The sequence below is a fragment of the Bos javanicus genome, chromosome 28 (genome assembly GCF_032452875.1).
Source record: "Bos javanicus breed banteng chromosome 28, ARS-OSU_banteng_1.0, whole genome shotgun sequence".
In the NCBI taxonomy this organism is placed as follows: domain Eukaryota; kingdom Metazoa; phylum Chordata; class Mammalia; order Artiodactyla; family Bovidae; genus Bos; species Bos javanicus.
Window position 1 is genome coordinate 34183904 of NC_083895.1, and position 27120 is coordinate 34211023.

The following is a 27120-nucleotide window of genomic DNA, read 5'->3' on the forward strand; positions in this document are numbered from 1 at the left end:
TCTGATGTTAATTCAAGACAATGCCTCATCGCATCACAACAAATTAGCCACAGACACGCGATAGCAATCAACTCAGGGGGCTGTCCTGAATGCGGGCTGGGGGATTCCCTGTCTCCACGAGCCACACGCTCCCACAGATGTTTCTAAAAGCCTCTTCCCAGAGGCCCATTTAGAGAGAAATTAAATGCAACTTTGACTTAATTAACGTTTTAAATGATAATGAATACAATGTAGATTCATAGAAGGCATTTACATTGTGTTGTAAAATTGATAAAAATTTAATAACTCTTTGTTAATAAGTTATGTCTCCCCAGACCCATAAAAGCCTAAGGCACTGCAAACTCCAGCCTGGGTCTAATCCAGGCTCCTGGTGCAGGTGGAGGAGGGAGGCAGAGATGGACTTGACATTTGCTCCAAGCCTGCTCTAATTCAAACCTCTGCTTGTTCATCAGGACTTTATTTCATACAGTAAAGGTCAGGATTTGGGCTCAAGGCACAGCCTTGACAAGAAAGCTCAAGTGAAAGGCGGGCTGGCCCTGGCATCTGTCGCCTGCTATAGGGGAGGAGGGGGGAGATGGCGAGCCAACTGGCCACATCTGCCCTCCACCATGGAGGTAAGAGGCAGGGTCCCCTGCCTGGTGGTAGGAGCTGTCAGGGCGAGTATGGTGACAACTGGCCACTGTCCTGAAATAAAAATGCAAACATAATTTCCATGTCACCTTGTATAAGGACTTCTGTTTAGCTTCCTCATGGCATGCCAACGCTTTTTCCGGTTTGTCCTTGAAGAGCCCAGTCCCTTATTAAGGAATCATATGCCTGGGAAGCAGGGTGTCCCACAGACAGGGATGCACACAAAGCTCCCTCTCCTCTCCTCAATCTGACCATTGTACTTCCTGTCTCCCAGCTCTGTTTCAAAGGATTTCTTTTAAAAAGTTGGCTGCTGTTTGCCTACTGTTCCCTTCCTCTTTCATCTACATGCAGTGTCTTTTCACAGCATATTTATCTTGAAGAATTCAATGGTACTATTTTTGAGAGAAAGAGGAGAGCACGTCACGGTCCCCAAATGCAAGTCAGTTGCTTTCACTAGACCTGTGTCATAATAGAAAAAGCAGTTATTTATTATGAACAAAAACATGATTTGTATAGAGATGTCCTTAGAGATGGACAATTAAAAGGGTTCATTTCAAAGGAAACTTTGCCGAAACATGATGGTTGTCTTACAAAGTGCAAATTGTCTTACAGTGAGCTGCCCACTGTAGGAAAGAATATATTGTGTCACCCTGCTGCTGAATGTGGCTACCAGAAAATCCAGGGACAGATGTGGGCTTCTGCAGTCTTGCCTTCTGCCAACAAAAGTGCCCTAAGATTCCCACTGAGGTCCATTATGCGTGGAATGATTAAATGGTTGCCCAGGTTGAGTTGCCTTCCTGTTTTTCCCTTCCTGTGATGAAGTGCAACTGGCCAAATCAGGGCACATGGGCCAAGCCTAAAGAGGTAGGGCAGCTGCCAAAGGTTGCTGTAGTATTTGTAGCTGTAAACGGACACTGGGGAGGGAGGGAGGGATAAGGGAGAAAGAGAGATTCCACCAGCAAGCATGAACAAATGGGAGATACTGCGGATCCAGAATTAATGGGTTTTAAAAAATACAGGGCAAACCATGATTTAGATTGATTTGGGCTGAGTGTGCTTTGACTATCCTTTTTCTTTCTCCCGCTGATGGTGGTCATGGGAAGAAAAAGCCTTTGGTTTCAAGGTCCAAAAACAAATAAACAAAAATAAACAAAATTTAGGATTGGGGAGCTCGAAGAAGTCACCCAAAACTATACCTACAGAAAAGGACGGAGATAATTATGTGCTGTTGGTTTTTAAAGGCAGCTTATTACATTAAATCTCCCTGCAACAGGCATTGGTGACTGTCAGCATAGAGTCCTATTACAGACACTGTTCTGGAGCTATTTGCACCCCTGCCCTAGTATCCGATTTTATATACTTCAAAATGTCATTAGTGCAGTCGAGTGACTTTAGTTCTACTGACAACATTAATCCTCTGCCTGTACAAACCAAAGGCTACTTGGGATAAGCTGATTTTTATTTATTATCTCACAAGACTCAAGATTACACTAAACTGATCTTGGTATTTCTCCCGTCAACCTAATCGTATTGGACTTCTCTTGACCAAACCATTAGAGTTGAATGCCTCCTTGTATTATATTTACACCCAAAAGAAAAGTTGTGCGCCATTTAAAATTAGCTACAGCAATGCACAAGTGGGTGTATGTAATTGTGCAGGCTTAAACTATTAGTAAATTGAAAGGCTAGTGTGAGTGATCATACATGTCCTTTAGCTGAATCTATTTCCATGTGCAAGTCGAAAGATCTATTTCTCTTCGAGCTCATGATTAATTTGTTCATGCCAGGGTTACTGATGGCTTGTGGCCAGCACCATGTCAGGCAGACCTCAGCAGGTCTGAATCAATAGGGTCTTATGTTGTCATTGTATCATAATTTGGATTGTCCCCTTTATATTAGACTTTACAATCAAATATCAGGCCAGGCTGAAATAACAAGAATAAATTCTAAACAGAGAAAAGACACTATTTTACAAAATTATATGGAAGAGAAGTGGAACCGATTAGAACTTCAATCTATATTTATGTGTGTGTGTGGATACTGTCAGACATATGTGTGTGTGTGTGTGTATGTGTGTGTGTGTGTTTGAGAGTACTAGAACATAGCTACTTGTGAAAAGTCTGAGGCCAATACTATCTGAGCATCTTTTAAGATAGCTGGTACTTTTATTTAGGATCAGGCAAAGTAGAAACAGAATCAGAATGATCCCAAAATGATGCACACCAATTCTAACCTACCATATTGCATGGTTCATTCCTGCCAAAAATAGACAGAATAGCCTTGTGATGCATCCTTACTGGTCACCCCTTGTCTAACTTTTCTGACATTGCTTGTTAGGTCTTTTGTAAAGAACTCCTCCTTCTCTGCAAATCTTTTTGTCAGCACAGTGTTCACAGACATCTCATGAGTTCAACAGAAGGAGACATCTGTGAGAAAAGTGTGTGACTTAACAACACAGGGAATGTGTAAGGGGCCACACCTCCAAGGAGAGGTGCGCGGAGGAGGCAGGCCCTGCTGTTAGGAGGCAGATTTCTAAAACTATGTGAACACTTTTAATATATCACTGCTCCTCTGGGAACTGGCTACTTCTTTTCCCACTTCAGAAAACACATAATGGGACTTTGCATTTCAATTTAATGTCCCTTGAAGACAGAAATCTTTCCCCTTATAAGAAAAAAAAAAAAAAAAGAGGTAGAGGAAAGGCAAAAGAGTGAATCAGCGAGTCTCCAAAATACACTGGCTCAACTAGGAAACTGCGACCAAAGCAAGCTCCATAATAGTATAATGACCTTTAATGACTGTCTTGGGAAACAATACAGCCCCGGCATAAAAGACAAAGGACAAAACCCATCATGGTTCTGCTGACACTAATTCAAGATGATTTTCAGAACAACTAAAGAATGTAAGAGAAGTAATCTGATCCGCCCATCTGACCTCACTTTGATGCAAGGGCCCTTCTGCTGCCATTTCTAATTGTCAAACCCTCTACGTCTCACATCTGTTCATATTTAATGAAAAGCCCACTCTCACCACTGCTTTTTGAGGCAACCAGCCCTGTCCAATGGGCACCACCCAACCCCACCACTAGCTAGGGGAGCCCGGGGATTGCTATTGGAGCTCTGCCAGCGGAATTCTGCATAGACATAGACATCCTTTAATTGGAGAAGAGGGCTTACGTGGGCCCACGGAGAGGTTCAAATTGGAACGGATTTTTCTAACTTATTATTAATGGTCAAAGGTGAGTGGACTCACACAGGGATGGATGAAATCTGCTTTTGTATGATGGAGTGACGACGGCGGGGAGGCTGATGAAACAGAGGAGGCAAACCTCCCCCCTGAGCTGTCAGTACCAGTTACGCCTTCGACATACAGCCCAGAGCTCCACATTCGCAATAGTGGGGCTGATGCTGGATACGTAGAAAGACAACAATCTCATGCCCGGGATGCTTCTGAGTAGATGGGACAATCCCACCCTTAATTCTTCTCCTGGTCTCCATCAACACTTGGATTAAATTGCAGAGCTGAGAAATCCCTCCAATTATGGTTTTGCCTGCATAAGATGGAAATTGCACATACTAGGCATCACGGGCCTCAAGCAGGGGACATAGATTTGCTGTGATTGGTAGAGGCGGCCAGTGCCAAGACATGACCACAGGCCTGAGTTTAGAGCCTGAGTGGCTCCTTCCTTTTCTCCACTAGATCTCTGGCCAAAGTTTTAGAGCCCAGTGGTTACTTCAAAATAGAAGTCGGTCTCTGGCCAAGGTTTTAGAGCCCAGTGGTTACTTCAGAATAGAAGTCGTGCCTTACGTGGGTAACCGAGGGGGCTGGTGCTTACATTTGCTGCCATCAATCAGAGATGTGGTCAAACTGGAGCTCACTAGAGCTCACCCCTCCACCACCCCTCCTCCCCAGCTCCTGTCTTTGAACCTGGTGTCTTGCCACACATCACAGACAAACAGGTTCTTTGCATGTTTGTGACTCAGCTCACTGTGGTGGTGTCATATGAACTGGAGAGATCTGTGATGAGAAGAATGGTGTAAGGGCATGTACTGTGGCATCTGAAAATTTTCAAAGGAAATTTCCTTTTGAGGATGTTAGGCCACTGTGATTGGGACAGTTCAAAATCTCTCTCACACTACATCTACTCAGTGTCACTGTAAAAATAATTAATCCTATCCCTTGGCACTGTTGTGAAGGAGCAGTGAATCACAAACCAGAGACAATGATGATTCTCTGGTCCTAGATCAGACTTTTCCAAAGGCCCCTAAGACCACTCCCAGCACAAATAACGTCTCAGACCTCAACTGTGAGTTCAAATATCAGCACCAGGCTTGCCACACTCCAATGCGTACAGTGAAATGAGGGCTCCCTCGGCCCAGGACACCCCATGGGTCACAGCCATACAAGCACATCATGCTGGGCTCACCTTCAACACTAGCATGTAAGCCAGCTAACTTCTCATGGGGATAAATTCTCAAGAGCGAACTGCTCTTCCCTCCCCGCCCCCTGGTGCCAGTATGAAGTAACTGCTGCTGGTGAAAATTTAGTTGAACCAGCTCTGGGCACTTAGAAGAAAAGATAATGGATAATATGATTACAAACAAATATGGCGGGTGCTTCCAAGAGGAAGTGATGAACACAGACGGAAGGATCGGCTTCTACCGTTCATGCTACCGAATGCGGTGACAGCCACCCTTGAAGGTATCCAAGTCCTCATGCAAACCACAACCTCGTCTGCCCTTAGAAGAGGACCCTCAGTGAATAAGCTGGAACTTTCAGTAATATCACCTATGAACTGTTTCAGTAAAACACCAGCCAAGCCCATGCTGAAGGCGAGGAACGGGGGTGTGGTGAGACTCAGACGTGCCAGCTGTCACTACAAGACCACGAGAGACTCTGTAACCCTTCTGAGCTTGCGGGGGGCAAAGACTGACCCCAAGGACTGCACAATGGACACAAGGAAACCAAGGAGATTCTTGGCTTATGATTTTTGCTGTTATTCAGAATCACCATTGTGACAAGACAGCTTAGTTAAACAGGGGGAAAAGGAAGTTTGTAATGGACTGATCCTTCGAATGAATCATCATTGGGAGGAAAAACTCTAGAATCCACCAGCCTGTAAGGGTTGGCAGATTCAGAATATTCTTTTTCAGAGCATTAGGAGGCAATCCGGTACTAGAGGAACAAGATACAAGTTAGGAAGACACTGAAAGAAAAGAAAAAAAAAAAACCCGTCTGCATGGAAACCCTGCTGTATTTTGGAAAGTATCTAAGCTCACTAAGAGCAGTTTTATGCCAGAGTTGGCTTGTTCTCCCTACATCGTTTTCCTACCTCCTTTCAACCCAATCCAATGTCTGACGCCTTTCCCCAAAGAGGAAGGTATACATTTCCATGCATCTCTGTATCAATTCAGCATTTGATGTGCTGTCAGATTAATTTCTTTAAAGGAGAGAGGAATAATGTCACTGGATTATAATATCACAGCCTGCACGCTCTTACAAGAAACGTTAAGCTCACAGAACAGGGAGGGAAGCCTCCCCAGCACACACAGTGACACAGGCAGCGAGGGCAACACGCCACCACATGCGGTGGGAGGCAAGCACAGCACCACGGGGCACACCAGACGGGGATGACGCCACAGACAGCACAGACACGGAACTCTGTGTGTAGGGGTTGAACTTACAGGCACGGAAAGTGGTGGAGCAATCACTAACAGAGACAGAAGAAAGTGGGAAGGCTCTCTCAAGGGTGTCCACGTTACCACGCACACGGCCTGACATGCACGAGCAGTCACGCTCAGAACGTCCGCAATCAAAACAACATGCCCGTCTCATTCTCTTGTAGATGGACATCTTGGCTATAACCACAGGGGTTGGATGGGAGGAGAGGAAGAGCGGTAGTTAATGGCAAAGTCACACACAGCGAGGCGGCTGGAAGGGAGCTGAAGGGATTGAACACAGGTCTTAGTTCACATTAACAGTCTTGACCCAGAAAAAATAAAATGCAGAGAGACTCTTGGTAACAGTTTGGTTGTACATCGAAAAGAGCAGAGAAAGCATCAGTGGCCTGTAGAGTCCTCCAAGGCTGCTGCGTATTATTTTTCTCCCCTATGTAAAGCAAGTGACCACAGGAAAGGCATGGCTGATGACAACAGTGTTGTTGGATAAGAAGCAACACACGTTAGAGACAGCAAAAACACAACCAACATTTTTTTTCCCCTGGCACGATGAATACAGGACACAATATACACACAGCCAATTAATTAATTCCTTATTGGGTACAATAAATGTTGTGGGGTTTTTTTTTGCAAGATGCAAGAATATCTAATATGTAGGCTTTCTAATTTCCATCCATTTCTGGGCATTAGGCAGAGGCTGGGATAAGCTTTCATCAAATTAGATGTGAAACGATTACATGTTAATATCGAATCTGAGGATGCCTCTGTTGAACTTCCCCAGAGTGAGTTTACATGATGCCTACAGGAATTTAAATTTACTCTTGACAGAACAAATATCCAAATCTGTCCATGTAAGAAATGCAGCTACTCAAGGCGAACGCTGCATATTTGACATTAAAAGCATTTCACAAATAAGAAATCACCAGAAGCATATGAGATGTTGGTCTGTTGGAATGCACTAAGCTCCTCACGGGTGTATTTTCTGCTTACAGCTCAGAGAATGAAAATCGCATCTGCTTTTCTCTCCCCACCCACCAAAAATTCAGAAAGTTATAGGGTTATTGGTTAACAATAATTTTTTCCTATACAGAAAATACTGGCCAGCATAGAGGAGAAATTACAAAACATGAGACAAGAGAATAGATCCCATGTAAAATATCTTACTGAGATCTGCATGAGGCCTTGAGAGCTTGTCTTAAGCCACTATCATAGGTTCTGCACTGCCTGGGAATCCAACTTGAGTGCTGACCTACAAAACTTGTTGGACCCCACTGTTCTAGTTCTGAAGGCCCTTCACCTCCACCCTTCAAGCCATTTTAGATTTCAGTACAACGGGAACCTTTTGTACCTCATTTTGATGCTACAGCAGGCAAACATCATGACTTATCCTTAGCACATGCCTGCCTGCTCCTCTCACAAGATGGGAGAAGAATTCATGTTTATTCCAAGCATCACAGCCAAATAGTCAGCTAGACTGGAGAGGTGTTATTCCCTGTGCCCATACCTTTCATTTTGAAAGTCATTTTTCCTCCATTTTTTTTTCTTAGTGGAGAAATGGTTGCACTCTTACTTTAAAATATGGCCAGTGGTTTTGCCCTCTTGGAATGTTACCGTCACCAGGAAGAGAGGTTTAAATCTCTCCAATGGGTCAAGTCCTGTTCTAAGACCTTTATGACTTGCCATCCAGTCTATTTGTCAAGCAGGGGGAACATTATGATTGTGAGGAACAGGCACTGGGGGAGATGGATGAGAGATCTCTTCAGCAGCAACTCCATTCCCGTGATCTTGGCTCACACTTCTAGCGACAGGTTCTGTTAGCATCCTAGCTAGTCAGCTGTTCAGGTCATCACCATGCAGCCCCAGCCCTGTTCGATGCGTCATTCCTGAGCTTAGCTTTTACAAAGAAAAAAAGCAAAGAAAAAAAGAAAAAAATTCCACTATAGCATTTGAATCAGAAGAATTTAGAAGGCACGGTATGATTGCCCAGACACCCCAAACAGCAGTTGTTGAAGTCAAGAAAGGGAAAACAGCCTTTGGTGGAAGACATGAAAATCAAGTTATTTTAAATGCATCCAGATCTGGTGCCCAACTCACAGACCACTTGCTTGGTTTTGCCTTCTCAGTTCTTTTACTGGAAATATTGACTTGTTATTTACACAGAGGAGGGAAACGAAGATGATTTTTTGTTTCGCTGTAGATAAATTGTTTTGAAAAAAAATTTTAATCAAATGCTGTAGCAGAAGAGAAGCCCATCAAACTCTGAAATGCTATGCTTCTCATTAGCAACAGTGCCTGGTTTTCGTTTTCATACTGCCATTTTGGGTTCATACACAGTAATAGACTCTGACACATTTATAGGGAAAAAAAGTTCTTATATGTATACTGTCTTTAAGGACAAGGGGAGGGAGGAAGGGATGGAATAACTTTTGAAACGGTTTTGTCAGGGGTAAACCCATCATAATGGGTGATTGAAACCTCCTACTTGATAAGGGTTCAGGAGGAAACACAAACTTCAAATCAGTGCCTCTCGGGGACTGTTTGCAATTGTTACTGTTGGCTCTTCTGGAGACCATGCATTGTTCTAAAATTTCATAGTGTTAGCATGCAGGAACAGGCTGAAACTGGTAATCAAAGCATCAAAAAAGAAAAAAAAAAAAAACTTTTGCTATAAGAAGATTAAATGTTAATTGTCAGCACTCACATTCCAAAGCAGCATATGCATAAGAAAGAAAGCATGCTATTTCTTGTCATTCCTTCCCAGTCATCAGTTTTACAGTCACACCAAATCCAAAATAGAAATCTCAGGAGACAAACAAGCACCACCGCACACACACAAAATCAGCAAGAATGATCAATGAGAGGCTGAAAGACAAGACAGAAACAGTTAAAAATGACTGAGCCCCACACGCTGATAAACCTTTGTGAATTACAGCATCTAGACCAAGGTGCCACCAGTTAGGAGGCTGGCACTTCTGCTTTACTTCTGAAACAGTCCATTTTCACTGATCCCCCATCAGGTGTCTTCACCTATATACTTCTGGGTCCACTTTCTTAGAAGGGAAGGCCCATTCTGACCTCCTCCTGGTGATTGTGATCCATCGGGCTTGAAGGATGTTATGTCCCAGCCAGGAAGAACCTTCCACTGGGCCATGTTATGAGTCACAAACAGGCTCTTTAATTAAAAATGGATGAGGATGTGTCCCTCTGGTAGTAGCCGTTCCAGGAGAAGTAGATACTCTGTGTGTAAAATTATACTTTCAAGCCGTAAAATTTTATCAAAATTAAGTCATGGATCTCCAACTTTAGAAAACACCGTCCTCATCCGCCTCGACTTTCTCTCTGCTTCCTAATCCTTCGTTTTTGTTTTAGTGAATTGAGGCTGTTCAGAATTAACTGATGTTTTTTATTTCCATGTCTCCATGATTGTTTCCTCTTTTAGAGCTGATGTACGTTCGAAGGTTAATTTCAGATATCAGAGTGCCACTTAAAACTCCCAAGGTTAGGTTTCAAAGGGCAATTGTGAAAGTTTCAGTATTTATTTAAAACAGAAGTTAAGGTTCCTATCTACTCTCTGGCCACATAGAGTGCCCTCTCTCCTCTGGTGTTTGCTGATTTTCTTTTTTTATCTAGTCACATAATGCTCTCTTCCCCAATCTCCATCCTCAGAAAAGGGAGTTTTCCATAGGATCTCAACGGTAACGCTAAGTAGACCTGTGAGGACATCTAGTGGATCCGTGTGGAAGAGCAGCTAGTTAACAGACCATCCGGCCAAGCTGGGTGAAGATGCTGCGTGCCTCTAAGAATTGAACCCTGCAGTGTCATTTCAACTCAGCGGCTTCTCCCAATCCACAGAAGATTTTTAAGGGAGAGCCAGGATGAAAGCGAGAGAGATTCCAGGACATGGTCCTAGAGTGGTCAAAAGTGGCAGCTTGCATGGGCTGTGCAGTCATGACCCATAGAGCAGGACTGCTTCGGCACCGGCTGGCTGGGTCTCCTTCAGTCAGGTCAGTTCAGTCGCTCAGTTGTGTTCGACTCTTTGCGACCCATGAATTGCAGCACGCCAGGCCTCCCTGTCCATCACCAACTCCCTCCACGTCCATCGAGTCAGTGATGCCATCCAGCCATCTCACCCTCTGTCGTCCCCTTCTCCTCCTGCCCCCAATCCCTCCCAGCATCAGAGTCTTTTCCAATGAGTCAACTCTTCGCATGAGGTGGCCAAAGTACTGGAGTTTCAGCTTCATCATCAGTCCTTCCAATGAACACCCAGGACTGATCTCCTTTAGAATGGACCGGTTGGATCTCCTTGCACTCCAAGGGAGACTTAGAGTCTCCTTAGAGCCCTGTTATAGCTTCCTGAGACAGGGAACAGACAAGAGTGTGTCGAGGAGAGGTGTCTGTGATGCAGCTACATGTCATTCCATTTCAGCGTTCTTAGAACTTTATGCTCAATTAATTGTCCCCATCGGCTGGCTTAACTCTGGGAAAGTAGAGAAATATAAGCCCCTGGAGACTCCGTTTTCTTTTGGCCCACATCGTAAGGTTCTTGTTCTTGGACTAGTGCCACAGATGCAAACAGGTTATGTGGTTGCCAAGAATTAGACCCTAGGTCTAAAGGTGTTTCTCCTCTAAGAACTTTGTCCTAGCAGTTTTACAATTTGAGAAAAAGCTTTTATGTCCTTTCCTTCACCACGATGAAGTGCATATTCATCCAATACTTCCATTATGACTTCCTAGTGCTATTTTTAGAGACAAAAGTATTTTCCTCATGGACATCATCAAAGCTGTTTACTCAAGTGTTGAAAACTGGAAGATTTCTCAGACATACTCTTGGACAACTGTTCCTATACATGCAAAGGTCTTGATCATGAGAAAGGAAACCTGTAGAGAAGGGGCTGCTATCGATTAGCTTGGTTACTGCTCTTTCCTTGTGTCAAGCTGACAGTCAGTTGTCAAGTTCAGGTTCTCTGCTGGTTAGCCCTTCCGAGCCAAGCTTGGAATGGAAGAGGGAGTTGGACTCCATCCCGTTCTCACACCATCTGCCTCCTGAATCAGCAACCAAATTGTCAGCCAATTTCCAATTGTAGAAGCTTAATTTCCAGGGTGGGCTGGAAGGGGCATGAAAATCAGTGCTGGACTGAAAGGCTCAGGTGGAGTTTTCCAACTGCTGGGAAAAAATACTGTAGGTTTCAAATGGAGCAATTCGAGGCAAGACTGGAGTGGAAGAAAAAGCAAAACAACAAAAACCTGCTCTTCAATTCAGATTGCAACTTCATGTTTAAAATCAGTCCAGTGAAGGGTGGATTATTTGCTGAAGGCGGAACTCTAGAGCTGCTCTTTGTATGCTCGGCAGCAACTAAAATTCTAAGTCAAAATATCCATGGAAGAAAAAGTCCACTGAGGTTTAAGACGGAGGCATTTGTTTGATAGAACGATGGGAATCCGAGAGCATTCTTTCAAGTCCTATAAATGGGGAGTGATGTCTTCACTTGGTGAAATTCTCCAACTAGCTTCTGGAGGGATGAGAAAGACCTTCCCAGGTAGTTTTCCAGCAATGGAAAGAAGGGAACAAAAAAGCTGGTTAATGACAGCAGCAGAGAGCACACTGAGCTAGTAGGGTGATCCTGCCCTGAACGCTGTACTGTGGCTGGAGAAGACAGAAGAATTTGGCACTGGACTTGTTTGCGGACTGACACCATGGTTTCCCTCCACTAGCTACAGTAGGCAGCTTGGCAGGAAGGAAAGCCGTCCATGTCCTCAAGCCGTTTTTCAAGATGTTCTGCCGATAAAGGGAGCCACGGAGCCAATTCTGGCAGAATTTTGCCCCAAATTGAAGGTCACTTTTGTTTTGTTGGTACACAGAGTGTTCCATACCCTCCAATGACTAGCCCAAACCAGATGACCAACTTTCTTCTTCTTCTGCAAAGGAGTAAGAGAAGACCAGGTGCAGAAACATCTCCACATTCCAGGGCTGCTGTACCGAACGGTCCATAGGTCGGGTCTCTCGTACACGAGTACAGATGGATGCTTGTTGCTGCTGCCGTGGAAAGCAGTACTGTTCCAAGGCTCACACGGAAACGCTGGCCTCAAAGGTCATCATCAATTGCCACATCTTGCTGGGACAGACGGTCCAACTCTTTGAGTAACTTAGGGCTCAAAGACTTCCATTTACTCATCCAGGCTTCTACACAGCTCATTAATAAAACGGAACATAGTCTTTGAGCCATCCCTTTCTGCCTTAAACGAGTAAGCAGATCTTGCATAGATGTCTAGGTATACAGGAACTAGATATGTCCTAGTGGGTATTGCTGAGGGAGAAATTTTATTTTAAAGCAAGGTACTTCACAGACTATAGAAAATAATTACCACTGTGGAAATACTTGTCTCCAGTAAGGCAATTTAGGTACTTACAGTCCCAAAGTTGGGTGTCCAATTAATTCTCTCTCAAGCACTTACTTCGTGTAGAGAGGCACGTATGGTGTAATAAATATATCACTCTCTATATATCTCTATGCTTATATATAAAAATGTACATTTTTACATATAAAGTACTGGTACATATCATATATATATCACAACATGGGAATATATATGTAGCATATGTGTTTCCTTCAGGATAGGAATTCAAGCTTAATAGCAGAGGAGACCAAGTATAATTTATCAAAGGCAAGCATGACAATGACCCCCATTTGATGAGGCTTCTAGAGCTAGTGGTAATTACCTCAGCCGACTCAGTGTCCCCTCAAGGTCCCTGAGACAAGGCCTTCAAGACAAACACTGTTGTTAAGGTCTTATTTTCAAGTGGAAAAATAAGACAACGCCAGAAGCTGGCAAGAGGTTGGCAGAGGGGACATGGGGGGGCAATGGAGGGGGTGGGAGGTGAATGAACAGAGAGGGGTTCCCTGCTTGCAGGGTTCTCCAGCTCCAGGCTACTCTGCAGACCGAGTTGGGGCATGATGTTACTGCTACATGCAACATGAATACCAAAAGGAAAAAAGAAACTGCAACTGTACAGAAAATAAAAGAAGTATCTCTTCTAGAGAAAGACAGGGGGAACTGGACTCTGGGCTGCTGGGAACCCGTTTTACTCACAATATATCACTACCAGTGTGCAGTTAAAATAGAGTAGGGGCCGTATTCCAAGGCAGCAATGAGAAAAAAAAATAAATCAAAAATATGTCAATGATTAGAAGTTAAAGAAAATCCCTTCAAAACACAGCAAATTTAGAACATGACTTGTCCCCTAGGAGTCCACCTTTTGGCAAACTTTTAGAAGCTGGGGGAGAAAAAAGGAAATCATTAGACCGGATTTGTTACACAGAAAAAGAAAATGAGTAAATAGCAGATTCTGAGAACTTGCTCCTTGGCCAGACAGCTGAATTTGACTCTCTTCCTGGATGGAGAACTATGAAAAAAATGGGAAAAAATGCAAAAGTTAAACTATACTACCACAGAATTTCCAGAAACACAGTGTCCACACTCAATATTTCTCCAGGTAGTATGACATAAGACATTTAAGACTGAATGAAGGTGAATGGGGATGTTGGGGATGGGATGGGAAGATTTAGAAAGGGAAAAGCGAGGTTGGGAGGGGAGGGTTAGAAAACAATAAAATCCAGGGATGTCATCAGCTCTGCCCTCCCAGAGACATATCATTCCAGGATGAATTGTTAATACTTGGCCTACCAGGTTTGGACAACGGAGCGTGGGTCGTGCTGCCCTCTCCAATTTAGGGTTACAGGCAATGTGTGTTCAAAGGCAGGAAACCACCTGACTTGCATGCATTATTAAAACTTCTAGCTCCTTCTAACAAAAGTTTCTTGGCAACCCTATCTTCCCCAATTTCCTAACCTGCCCAGCATGCCCAGGGAAGTTCAAGTTTAATCATTCATTTTATTCTAACCACCCTGCTCACATATGCATCTGCATCCCACCCTCTGTAACACAGGCTGCTATGGCCTTTTAATGAGGAAGAATGATATGTGAACAGTTCTGACTGTTAGCAAGCATTAGCCTCACAGCTGAAGGCCTCCATGAGGCCCAGAAGGGGAGAAGGGTGCAGAGAGAGGGAGCGAGGTCCTATCTCACTGCTTGGCTCTGCAGGGACAGTCCTTTTGTAGAAGGAGACGGCAACCCACTCCAGTGTTCTTGCCTAGAGAATCCCAGGCACGGGGGAGCCTGATGGGCTGCCGTCTATGGGGTCCCACAGAGTTGGACACGACTGAAGTGACTTAGCAGCTTAGCAGCAGTGCTGCCCTGTAGGATGGGAGATCATTCGATTCACTAGCTGAACCAATGTTAAAGGTAATGAGAGTAGAATTATTTCAAACAATTACGTCCCTCTCTCTCCAGGAGGAAGCTAAAGTCAGTGGCCGCTTGCTTGCCTGGAATCAAGATGGAAAAATATCTTAGAGGCCAAACCCTCATTTCCAGGGACTTAAAAACCTGATTGCTGGGTTCCACGTCAGTGCCCAGTGAGGAACATGGAGTCAGCATCCAAGCAGGAGTCATTCCCTGCCATTTCCATTCTCGCCTCCCTAGAGCCTGTTCTCTGTCTAGTCACCAGGGAGATTCTTTAAAACAAGAATTGATGATATCATTAACTTGCTTAAACTCTTGCAATGGCTGTATTTATTATAGGACTAAAACCCAAGTTTCTTCCCATGGGCCCTGCCTGACCTCATCTCCTACCAACCTCTCCCCAACCCCACCAGCCTCATTGGCCTTCCTGCCTTTGCTCAAACACCACCAACTTATCCCTGCCTCTGCCCATGCTGTTTACCTGGACTGGATCTCAGCTTCAGCATCATCTCCCAAAGAACACCTTCCAGACCTTTCTGGCTAAAGCAGCATTCCCCTACAAGATCCCTCACTCTCTCAGGCAGTCTTCTCTCTCTTCAGAGCACTTGTCTCTCTCTGAAGGTATTTAATTATTTCTATGCTCACTGCTTATCTCCATTCACTAGAGTGAAGACTCCAGGAGGGCAGGGACTGTCTTATTCACTGCTCCCTCCCTGCCTCCAAGAATAGTGCCTTGCACAAAGAAGGCACTCAAACACATGTGAATGACTGACCAACAAGTGAAGGGAGCCTTGCCACTTCACTGATACCCCATGGGGCCAGATTCTCTGGCAAGTATCTGGTCAAGGGTTATTGGCATTAATACTCTCCTGCATTCCCCAAACCCCTTCACTACAAGGGTTTTCTGACAAGGGTTCATCCTATCATACTTGTTTCTCTCCCATGTACTTCTGCCTTTGGATGTTGTATTCCTTCTGATGGAAGTGATCCAGGCGATGCCTGGTCAACTGAGCTCTGTTTCTATGTTTCCAACCAACCGAGCTGAGCTGAGTGGGTGCACTGCCCAGTGAGAAGGGCCTTTTGAGTTATGGAGTGTGGGGGACTGGATGAGAAGTGAGTTTGTTCTGCGTCTTTACAGGATTTTAGATGCTCTTCCTGGTAGGCTGCCAGAATTAGAGCATTCTTAGGCCCCAAGAAGTTAGAGGTATGGATACTCTGCATGGTGAGGTCTCAGAGATGGGTAAAGGAGACCATGTGTTAAGTCCGTGGACCAAAGCTGCCCCAAGCTTGTGAATCAGCCCTAGAATATTTCTGAAGAAACTTCTCTAGACAGAGTGCTTCCCATGAGCATTTGCCACAAGACTGACACAAGCCCATGTGTGTGCTTGTGAAAAAGTATTTTGTGGGTGACCTTTTATCATTGGGTTCTTACTCTGCAGATCCAAGATCACTCACTTTGCCCTTCTCTCTTACTAAGAAGACTAGGGAACAGCATCAAGAGGAGTCTTCAGCTGAGCCTGAACCCCTGTCTGTCAGATCTGTGTGATCTCATCAATCTCATCCTCCCACTAAACTTGGTGCCTCACTTTCCTCTTTCTGTAAAATGAGATTAATCATACCCGCTGACAACTACGCAAGGTTATGCTGAAGATCAAAGATAATAATGATCGTAAAGAGCTCAAGAAACATGAAAAACACCACGGGAAGGAAGGAATCACTATTGCTGTTTTCTCCAGGGTTGTGAACAACTTCTACTAGACAATGCAACGTAATGACTGCAAGCTTTACTTGATGTCCTAATGCTTTAGATCAAGAGTTCACCATCCACCATTCCTGATTTACCATATCCTCAAGAAGTCCCACTGGCTGCTTTGTAAGGAGTTTGAGACAAGATAGGCCAGCAGCTGTCGAGCCCAACCTAACCCATCTCGAAGAGCAGTGGTGTTTGAGGTTTGGTCACCAGGCAAAGGTATGTAAAGTCCAGTGGTGATGATGACCAAGTTCTTCCCTTAGGCCAGTCTGAGGGTATCACAACTGAAAACTCTGACCTCTGGTAACCAGTCCAGCAAGGATCCCAAGTGGAAAGAGAGTCATCTCCCAAACCCTCAGACTCAGTTTCCCTTCAGCCCTAGCACAGCCACCTTTACACTTGACAGCCCCTAGTCCACTGAAAATCACCATGCGAAAACACTCCCTCCTCCAGGGCCTCGGCTGCCCGCCGTCTCAAACCTAGATCGCATTTACTGTGTTTGATGGACACAGCTACCTAGGTATCCCTTTAGAGTCAAGAAGTGGGGATTAGGCGTGAGGCTCACACCGAGGTGTTGATGGTGGCGATTTTCCATCCTCTGCTCTGATCAAGTGAGGACGAGAATGTATTTCATGTCTCTTTAAACTGTGGGGTGAAACATAAACATATTCAAGAACTCTCTTGATGTTTAGTGTTTCTTTAAAAAATAAAGGAGAAGGGAAATGAATTGGGGGGAAAGAGGAAGGAGAAAGGGAGGGGAGGGGAAAGAAACACTACTTACGCCGTTTGCAGCCGCATTTTTTTATCCTTTTGGGATCCGTGATGTCATCATGACAGGCCTTGCAGTAAAAAAATGCCCTGGAGAGAGAGAATGGAAAAACTGACACATTTCATAATCCACCCAAGTGAAATGAGGACCACATTTCCTCCACCACGGTGCCAAATTAATGAAACACGCCAGCACTAATTTCCTTTAATCTTCTGAAAGGTTTAGACATTCATAGACGGAAATGTTTGTTGCAAGACCATTTACTTCAAACACAGGATTCTGCAATTTGAGTTAGTGCTTCTTTTCATAAACTTTTATTTGAAAAGGAGCTGGGAGAGGGTTTGCTGACGTGACACACCACGTCTGCCCTCCCTGCTTGCATTTTCGAGAACAGCCCTCAATGCCACTCATCAGAACACTGGGCAACCAGCTCTGGGCCCTCAGTCGGAGGTTTAATACATCCCTGACATCCTCATGGTCTGATCAAAGAGGTATTAAAAGGGCACAAGGATGACTTTCCTCAGTCAAGTAAAAATATCAGCCTTGTCACTGATATTTGAAAGCAGGATCTCTTGTCAGCCAAGGTAAGCAAGAAATTGAAGAAGAAGGGAAAGTCATGGGGGTCCTCTGTCAAATTCCTTCTGGGATTTCATAGCCCATATTTACTCCCAAACAGGCCAGACCCACTCCCACACTCTCCGGACCTGAAAATACTACATCAGTGAAGGTTTTCTTCTTACTAAGGAGCACAGTTCACTTGACCCCAGGGATGGGTTGGGCAGAGGGTGTTATAGGGTTAGGGTAGAGGACTAAACCTGGGTAGAAAGGTGACCCACAGGCAGCAATCAACAAGAAAATCCCCTCGTGTGACTCAAGTGTCAATATGTGATTACAAGGTGCATTGGCTGTGCTGGAGATATATTCTGGATGAGACAAAGCAAGGTCACTGGGGCACTGTTTAAAATGTACAGGGCCTGGAAAAACAGCACTGGGGGCCTGTATCCTTTCAGTACTGGGGAGGGGGGTGGGTACTGTGACAGTGATAAAATTCACCGGAACAACCTTCTGAATAAGGAGACTAACAAAATTTCTGGCTCACCACCTTCATCACTCCCAACATGCAACTGAATGCCAAGGACAAACATGGTCCTTCCTTGACCTAGGCTATAAAGAAAGAAACACATTTCTTGACCATGTTATTCTCGGTTCCTTTTTGTTTTTCATAGGACTTCATTTATGTTTGGCACTGGCTGGAAACCAACTTTAAGACTTTGGGATCTGGAAGAGATTGTGCAGATCTTGCACCTGAAGTCCCTGGGACTCAGGGTCTTCATCTGTAAATCGAGGAGGTTGTCATGATCTGCCCAAAGTCATCCTGTCTAGACCTTAGCCAACTCCAGGACTTCTAAAGTCAAGCCCAAAGCTCTTTCTACCTTAGCAGCTCAGCCACTGCTTAAAATGCCAGTTCTCAACCATCTTGCAAAACACAAAAGGTAGCTGACTGCTTGCCTGAGTGACAGTGTGGCTAAGAACCCAATCAGTGATGACTTGCCCTGAAAGGGGAAGGACAGGAAAGGAGGAAGCAATTTTTCTTTCACTTCCCTTGGACATTTTCTCCCCCATTTGATGTCTCTACACATAATAATAATTGTAACAAAAATGCATTTATAGAGCACAGATTATAGCCCAGGAGCTGTTTTAAGCATAAGTATTAACACATTAACATATTTGATTCTCAAACAATCCTTTGAAAGAGATATGATTATCTCTGAATTACAGATAAGGAAACTGAAGCACAGAGAGTTTAAGTGGCCTGTCCAAGGTCACAAAGAAAAGAGTAGCAGAGCCCGGATTCAAACTCACACAGTCAAGTGCTAGAGCCCAAGGTCTTAACACATCTCCACTAAAGAGATGGTGAGACAATGGATGGGTCTGAATAGATGACTAAAAAGGTAAAGTATGATTATTTCATGAATTAAAGCTGGATTCTGAAAATGAAATATGCAAAGGGCCAGACATGTAAACTTAATGAGTAAAATGGGGGTGGAGGGGCCTGTGGTGACCTGGAGATGCACTACCCCCAACCCAGGGCAGAGTATCTAAGCTCCAGCTGATTCTTGCTAAGAGGCACTTCTCTGCACTTCCCCACCCATCTCTGCCTTCCATGCTTACCTGGCAAAGCCCTGGCGCTCCGTACACCTGTACTCAAGCAGCTGAGCCTTGCTGGGGAAAGGAACACACCTCTATGCCAACTGATTTCGCTTTAAATCCATGGTTGTGCATGCCAGGGGTCTTTTCACACTTCTCGGGATCCCCTGCCTCGGACCTCCTCCTCCCTGTCAACTTTCTCGCCACTCCCTCTCCTTCTCACCCACCCCTTCTCCAGTTGGTGACCTTGCCCTATCCATCACCAAGACGAGATCTGCATCCTGCAAAGCTGGCCTTTAGGGTCTCCTTGTCCTCAGGTTTCCTGTTGTGTTTGGCCAATGGGAGGGGCCGGCAGGAGACTGGAGGGTGAAAAGTGGTAGGAATTGGCAGTGATGAGATTCCTTTACTGAAGGACCCGGCTCCTGCCAAGCAGTGTTTCCTACACTGCAACCTTTCTCTCCACATTCTGACAGCCCTCCTTTGAGTCTCCAGATCCAGGGCTAAGAGTGGCTCCCATCTGTTGTGAGCGCTGGTGTGCTTTGTCATCCCTTGCTAGTTTTCCTTAACTCTGTGCCCATAGCTTTATATGGTCCCTTCATAAAACTCGCCTCCCTTTTCCCATTTAAGCATGTCATTTGTTTCTTGCCAGGACCCTCACTGAAACAGCAGCCACCCAAATGTACATCTCCAGCCCTCACTTTTTCCCAGAATGCCAGAATCTTAGGTCCCACTGGCTGTATGAGATCTCCATGTGTATGTTTAGTGTGTATTGCCTGCTTATCCTAGTCTAGATAGAATTCTTGATTTCCTACCACCCAGAATTTGCTCCTTCCCCAATTTACCCTATCTCGGGAAGATGGAGCCATCATTCCCCCAAACAGTGTAAGCTCCAGATCTAGGCTCCATTCTTGATTCCTCTTTTCCCCTCACTTTTTATATTCAGTTCATCAGAGGGTCCTACAGACTCTGTAAAATGTATTCTGAGTTGGTCTTACTTCTTTCCACCTCTACTCACCTCTTGCAGCAGCCCCCAAGTCCATGGGCCTCCTCTCCCCTACTCCCACTACCTCCCATTCTCTACCATGCAGATGGAAACACCTTTTAATACATCATCTCCAGCTTAAGACCATCCATGATTCCATGTAATAACACAGCCTCTGTATAAAGTCCTATGGAAACCAGCCCCTGCTGTTCCCTCTAACCTCATCTCACCCCCTCAGTTCCCTAAACACGACAAAATTGTTACCACCATGTCTCCTCTTCCCTTCTGATCCCTGTTCAATGGATTCTTTGTCATCACCTCCATCTCTGCTCATATATCTCTCCCTCAGAGCAGCCATCACTTCAGTTCAGTTCAGTTCAGTTCAGTCCAGTTCAGTCACTCAGTCATGTCCGACTCTTTGTGACTCCATGAATCACAGCACACCAGGCCTCCCTGTCCATCACCAACACCCGGAGTTCACTCAAACTCATGTCCATCGAGTCAGTGATGCCATCCAGCCATCTCATCCTCTGTCATCCCCTTCTCCTCCTGCCCCCAATCCCTCCCAGCATCAGAGTCTTTTCCAATGAGTCAACTCTTCGCATGAGGTGGCCAAAGTACTGGAGTTTTGGTTTTAGCATCAGTCCTTCCAATGAACACCCAGGACTGATCTCCTTTAGAATGGACTGGCTGGATCTCCCTGTAGTCCAAGGGACTCCCAAGAGTCTTCTCCAACACCACAGTTCAAAAGCATCAATTCTTCGGTGCTCAGCTTTCTTCACAGTCCAACTCTCATATCCATACATGACCACTGGAAAAACCATAGCCTTGACTAGACGGACCTTTGTTGGCAAAGTAATGTCTCTGTTCTTGAATATGCTATCTAGGTTGGTCATAACTTTCCTTCCAAGGAGTAAGTATCTTTTAATTTCATGGCTACAATCACCATCTGCAGTGATTTGGGAGCCCAAAAAGTCTGACACTGTTTCCACTGTTTCCTCACCTATTTCCCATGAAGTGATGGGACCAGATGCCATGATCTTTGTTTTCTGAATGTTGAGCTTTAAGTCAACTTTTTCACTCTCCACTTTCACATTCATCAAGAGGCTATTTAGTTCCTCTTCACTTTCTGCCATAAGGGTGGTATTATCTGCATATCTGAGGTTATTGATATTTCTCCCGGCAATCTTGATTCCAGCTTGTGCTTCCTCCAGTCCAGCGTTTCTCATGATGTACACTGCATATAAGTTAAATAAGCAGGGTGACAATATACAGTCTTGATGTGCTCCTTTTCCTATTTGGAACCAGTCTGTTGTTCCATGTCCAGTTCTAACTGTTGCTTCCTGACCTGCATACAGATTTCTCAAGAGGCAGGTCAGATGGTCTGGTATTCCCATCTCTTTCAGAATTTTCCACAGTTTATTGTGATCCACAAAGTCAAAGGCTTTGGCATAGTTAATAAAACAGAAATAGATGTTTTCCTGGAACTCTCTTGCTTTTTCCATGAACCATCACTTACCCGCAATCTAAATCAGTGACAGTTGCATTAATTCTTTGCAACATGAACAAACAAAACTGCAATTCTCTCCTCCCTAGATTGTGAGCCCATGAAAGCAGTGTCTCCTCCCCACTGTTCACCACTGCTTCCCTGGCACCTAGTACAGAGTGTTCTCAAAAGTGAGCGACCTGCAGATGTTTGATGAATGAAGGAATAAGATAATGCTCAGAGGGTTTCACCCCTCTTTTCCTAAAGCACTACATCTGAAAGTTTCTCTGAGCTACAATCCATTAACTTTTTCCCAACACTTTTTTTGCAACTGAGGGTGCAAACTCAATACTAGATCATCATAATCTACTTTTCCATTTTAGCAAACTTGTTTAGTTTCCTGCAAACCTCCAATGTCCTTTCTGTGGTTTTCAATCCCCTAACTGACAGCATTTGCTCTTGACACATCACACACCACGGAAAATTACAGGCTGGTGTTGAGGCTGATTGTGTCAGCATGTATTTGGAAACACCATAAAGCACTGAAATGAGACATATTGTACTCCCTAACACAGGAGGTAATTTGCTTTTTGGACTGCCTGGTATTTGTGACATTCATTAGTGAGAGATGTAATAGGAAATAGAATTACACGAATAGGAGCTTCATGTTAGATTTGCTATCTGGGAGGCCCATGGGATCACTGGTACACTTGTGCCCCCAGCCCCTATGCATGCTGAGCACTGTTTCCGGCTTTTGTGTCTTGTGCCTGGTCAAGGGATCAACCTTCTCTCCCAGGAGACCTGGAGGGGCTTCAGTCCCAGTTAGCCTCGCTTTCCTCTTACAGGTGACCCCAGTTTGGGGGGTACTCCTGGAAAAGGAGAAGCTCTATGAACTGGATAAGGAGCTTTTCCTCTTTCACCTGAATAATGACAATCCTGTCCAAATTTGCAGAAGTCAATTTAAGTCATTAGATACCTCAGTCTCAAGGAGTTTTTTCTTTAGCTTCTACACCCCCTTTTTTTTTTTTTTTTCCTGAGCTTTTTTTTTTTTTTTTTGGCTGTACCACAAGATACACAGGATATCTTAATTCCCCAACCTAGGATTGAACCCATGCCCCCTGCATTGGGAGCATGGAGTCTTAATCACTGATCCACCAGAGAAGTCCCCCTAAAAGCTTTTATAACTAGCAGGGCTAGTTTTTAAGAGGGGATGAAGAGGAAGAAAATAAGTGTCAGTTGTCAAATCTCATAGATCTGTGCTCAGCATGGCAGATTCACCTCTTGGCAAATAAGAATGTAAGCTCTGGAATGGGACTTCCTGGTTTTAAACCCTGGCCCTATGACTCAGTAGCCATGTGGCTTTGGGTGAGTTAATTTACTAATCTGTGCCTCAGTTTCCTCACATGTAAATGGCAGTAGCAAGGCTCCCTGTCTCACAGTCTGTTGAGAGGATTAAATGAGTTCATCAACGTCTGGTGTCTGCAACTTAGAACACAGCTGGCGCACACGGAACTCTGCATACAAATTCACTAGTGTTTCTAACTGTGGTCAAAAATGTCCTTAGAAAAGGAAAGACCAGTTCCAGTTGGGCTCTGCCACTTGCTTATATGCTGCATGCCCTTGTACAAATCATTTGTCTCGATTTCACAGATGAGGAAACTGAAGCCTGGAGAGTTTCAGAAGACCAACCTCACCAGGTTATTTTGAGGACTAGCAGCAAAGACTGTACAATACCCAGCATCAGCCTGGCTTTGAATAGGAGCTCACTGGGTGAAGACAATGTTCTTATGTTCAGTCGCTAAGTCGTTTCTGACTCTTTGTGATCCTATGGACTGTAGATCACCAGGCTCCTCTGTCCATGGGACTGTTATAGGCAAGAATACTGGAGTGGGTTGCCATTTCCTCCTCCAGGAGATTTTCCCAATCCAGGGGTCAAACCTGTGTCTCCTGCTTTGGCAGGCAGATTCTTTGCCACTGAGCCCCTGGGAAGCCCAGTGAAGACAACAGGCTTAATATAAAAATGACACCTGAACAATTCATCATTTATTTAAGATATTTTATGTAACATTGTCCTTGAGCTGAGTGACCTTTCTGACCTTCTGAGTCACATTTTTCTATTAGTAAATTTTTTCTAGTTCACAGGCTAGAATCAAATATAATAACACTCCATGGTATTCTGCAGAAAGTCCTATGATTTGCTGGGCTGTTTAAACAGGTTTGAGAATATGAACAAAAGTGTCATGAAACATTGAGGCCAATGAAATCCTGGACTGTACCTACAGAGGCTTAAGAATTAAACCTGACAAAGTCAGCCACTTATCTAGAAAGGCCACCAATAGAAATATAGCCAGTTTGGCATTTCATCTGAAATTAATCCAAACTTTTTTGAGATTCCATTTGACACTTAGAGTAGAAAATAGAGACTTCTCGAGTAAATTTGCCTGGATAATGTTAAGAGCACTAGATGAGGGGCCATTTTCCTATGTTGTCCTGGGTCATCAGGAATTAGGATGATCTTGAACAATCGCTTAATCTCCCTGAGACTCAGCTTCTTCACTTGGAAAATGCAGGACCAGGTATCTAGGGTCTCCTAGGTCTAAAATGTTATTATTCTAATTCAAAGGTAGGGAACTCGTTGTGTGATGAGGAGCCCATGGGGAAGCATGTCAAAGCACAATCCCTTTTTCCTAAGGTTCAGCACCATTTGATGGAAATAGACATGTTAAGCACTTCTGGGGTTAGGGCCCAGTACACATTGAAAGCATAACTCAGTGCATGGAGATAGGTACAGCTGAGCCAAAAAGGAAGGCAAGTGAAAATAAACTCTTACCTTTTAACTTCTTTGGCATCACTTGCGATGAAAAATCCTAAAGTACCTTCTTGGATCTTAAGATGGTTTCCAGGATTAATTAATATACTGCTCAGTGAAACAAGAACAAACAAAAAAGACATAGTTATGAGGTCATGTTCTGAAGAAAACCTTAAAGACTACACCATATTGTTAACTTTATAGGGGGCCCACTAGTCTAATGCTTTCCCCAAAGATTTTGTCTAGAGCCTGATCTCCATGGCCCTACACATTTAATTGGACGATGCCATCATAAAGTTCTGCTGCCAGGTTCCCAGGCTGGCATACTCCCAGTTGCAGATATCAAAGCAAATCCAGATTTTAGGGCTGAGTTTGTACAATGGGATTGCCATGGGCTTCTGGTTTGAGGCAAAGTTCCTAATCATGTATTGTTTTGGAAATTACCATTGATGGTCAGTGTTGAGTGTTATTAGTCTAACAGAGCTATGGCTACACTGATTTTCCATTCGAAGGCAGGGTATTAATGGGACCCCTATATGCATACAGAAACATACATGTATACACACCACATATTACTGCAGGGAATGGTACGGGATGCCTGTAACCAATGTAGAAGCAATCAGAATATCTGCATAACACTGATACGGACCTGGAAGTGGATTCCATGTGCAGCCTGGGTAGAAAGAATTGCATCTACCCTGACAATGAGAAAAAAAAAATGCCAGCAGTTGGAAATACTTAATGATTCCAGTCTGCTGTTTACAAAAATGTATGGGAGTGTATGAATAATGTATGTGTCTAGTATATCCTGATTGGGGCCAACTTGTAATTAGAAAAAACAAATGCAAATTATCCCTAAAAAAACTTCCCCCGTGAGGGAAGTATAAACCTAAATATACACTGTCCTACTTAAAAGTGGTATAAATAGATTAGCTGACCAAACTGTGTTTGGACTGACAGAAGAGATAAATGTATCCTAATCTAATAAATGGATGAAACAAACAAACTTAACTGTCTTCAGACCAAAAGCAGAATACAGACTATTTTGCACAGAGACTGAGATGAGGCTTTGAGCTTAAGGGACACAGAATTGAGGCATTGTAAACGCAGCACTAGATACAACAGAGTTATTTTTTTGATCTGAAAAGTTGGTGTTTAGTAATATATGTCTGGAATCAGGTTAAAGGAACTCCTCCACTGTCTAAGACAATCAAAACGGAGGATGGCATTTAAGACGTCATCTTTTACTGCTGGTAAAACCATTCCAGAAGAGCGCCGTGGCTAGCACAGTAATGCATCTGTAGCAAGACAGGAAGGACCCAGGTGAACTTTTGTTCTCTTTGGAGAACTCAGAGCAGGTCATTATTGCAAAATGTTTGCAGTCACAGAAGCATCGATTATTACCAATAACAAGACCTGACAGGAGGAAATCGATCCTGTGAGATCACTGTGATTAACACTGAATGATAGCAAGCATCTGAAGATTTGAGGGTTCTGCCCTAGAACCACAGGCAACAGTGAGATTCCTCACAAGCCAGGAAGCAGCAGGTCACACTAAAGTGCAGTTTGCGAGGGGCAGGAGCTCCATACAGGCACCTCCTGAACACACCCGTCAACCCCTCTTCACCTTGGGTTAGCAGCCCTCTGACTTTTCACCATTATAGAGGAAGACAGTCCGAGCTTATCACAGTTTCAATGGGTCCCTGTTTCAAAGTCAAGCAAATGGGATGTTTTAGAAAAGCAGAAGGCTGGATTTTGCACTTTCTTATCCTCATGACTGTACTGTATGGCAGTTCTTCTGTGCCCTAGTTCTACAATAAGAAATTGGGTCCAAATTCCAACCCCACCATTCAGTTACTGTCTGACTTTGGGCAAGTTACTAATCCTCCCTAGAACTCAACTTCCTCACATACAAGATGAAGATAAGCATAGTCTGCTTTACTTTTTTTTAAAGGATTAAGGGAGATGATGCATAGAAAGCTAATGTATATTAGCTTTTTTTATTTATTATTGCAGAAAAAGCCAAAAATGTATTTCATTTTTAATGAAATCATTACTTTAGCTGGCCCTGTAGAATGGAACATAGAACTTCATACCAAAATACCTTGGCCATAATTATATAAAGTTATTACAGGGAGAAGAACTGTACACTCCAGAATAATATACAGGAATATACATGAAAATTCTGAGTCCTTCTGGAGTTTAAAGGAACTAATTTCTTGAAGTTGAATAAGCCTACATTTTGATGTGTATTCATATAAGGATGTAAAAGCTTCTGAGTGAAAAAGAAATCCTATTGTAGTTTTAACAATGCAATTCAAAAGGGGAAATTTGACACTCATCAATGTCTGGGTGACATATAGGAGCAAAACAAGCCTCACACAAAACCCTGTTTCTTTTTTTTTTTTTTTTCATCATATGCTTCATTAATTGTACTCCAATGATCAAGCCCATTGTGTCACGGTTCCTATCAATGGAAAGTTTCTTTTCATTTCCTTTGTTCTTTAGCAACAGTGAATAAGAATCGGCGTACAGTGAGGATTTGGGACTGTCATTCTGGAGACAGCAGG

The 27120-nt window shown here is 43.9% G+C and overlaps 1 protein-coding gene across 16 annotated transcripts in view; it reads right to left on the reverse strand.

Moving 5' to 3' along the window:
* Positions 1–27120, reverse strand: part of KCNMA1 (potassium calcium-activated channel subfamily M alpha 1) — a 773076-nt gene that overhangs the window by 133269 nt on the left and 612687 nt on the right. For 13 of the 16 annotated variants that reach the window (XR_009734238.1, XM_061405428.1, XM_061405415.1 and 10 more), the window contains exons 17-18: positions 24572–24658; positions 17138–17214 (exon numbers count right to left, since the gene is read on the reverse strand). Coding sequence is in view for 15 of the 16 variants with exons in the window: in XM_061405428.1 (XP_061261412.1) it covers positions 17138–17214; positions 24572–24658 (164 nt within the window). In the remaining variant the exon portion in view is untranslated. Of the gene's footprint in view, positions 1–6314; positions 6489–13397; positions 13407–17128; positions 17215–24571; positions 24659–27120 lie in introns of all 16 variants that reach the window. The other 3 variants (XM_061405431.1, XM_061405429.1, XM_061405424.1) reach the window with 3 other exon arrangements.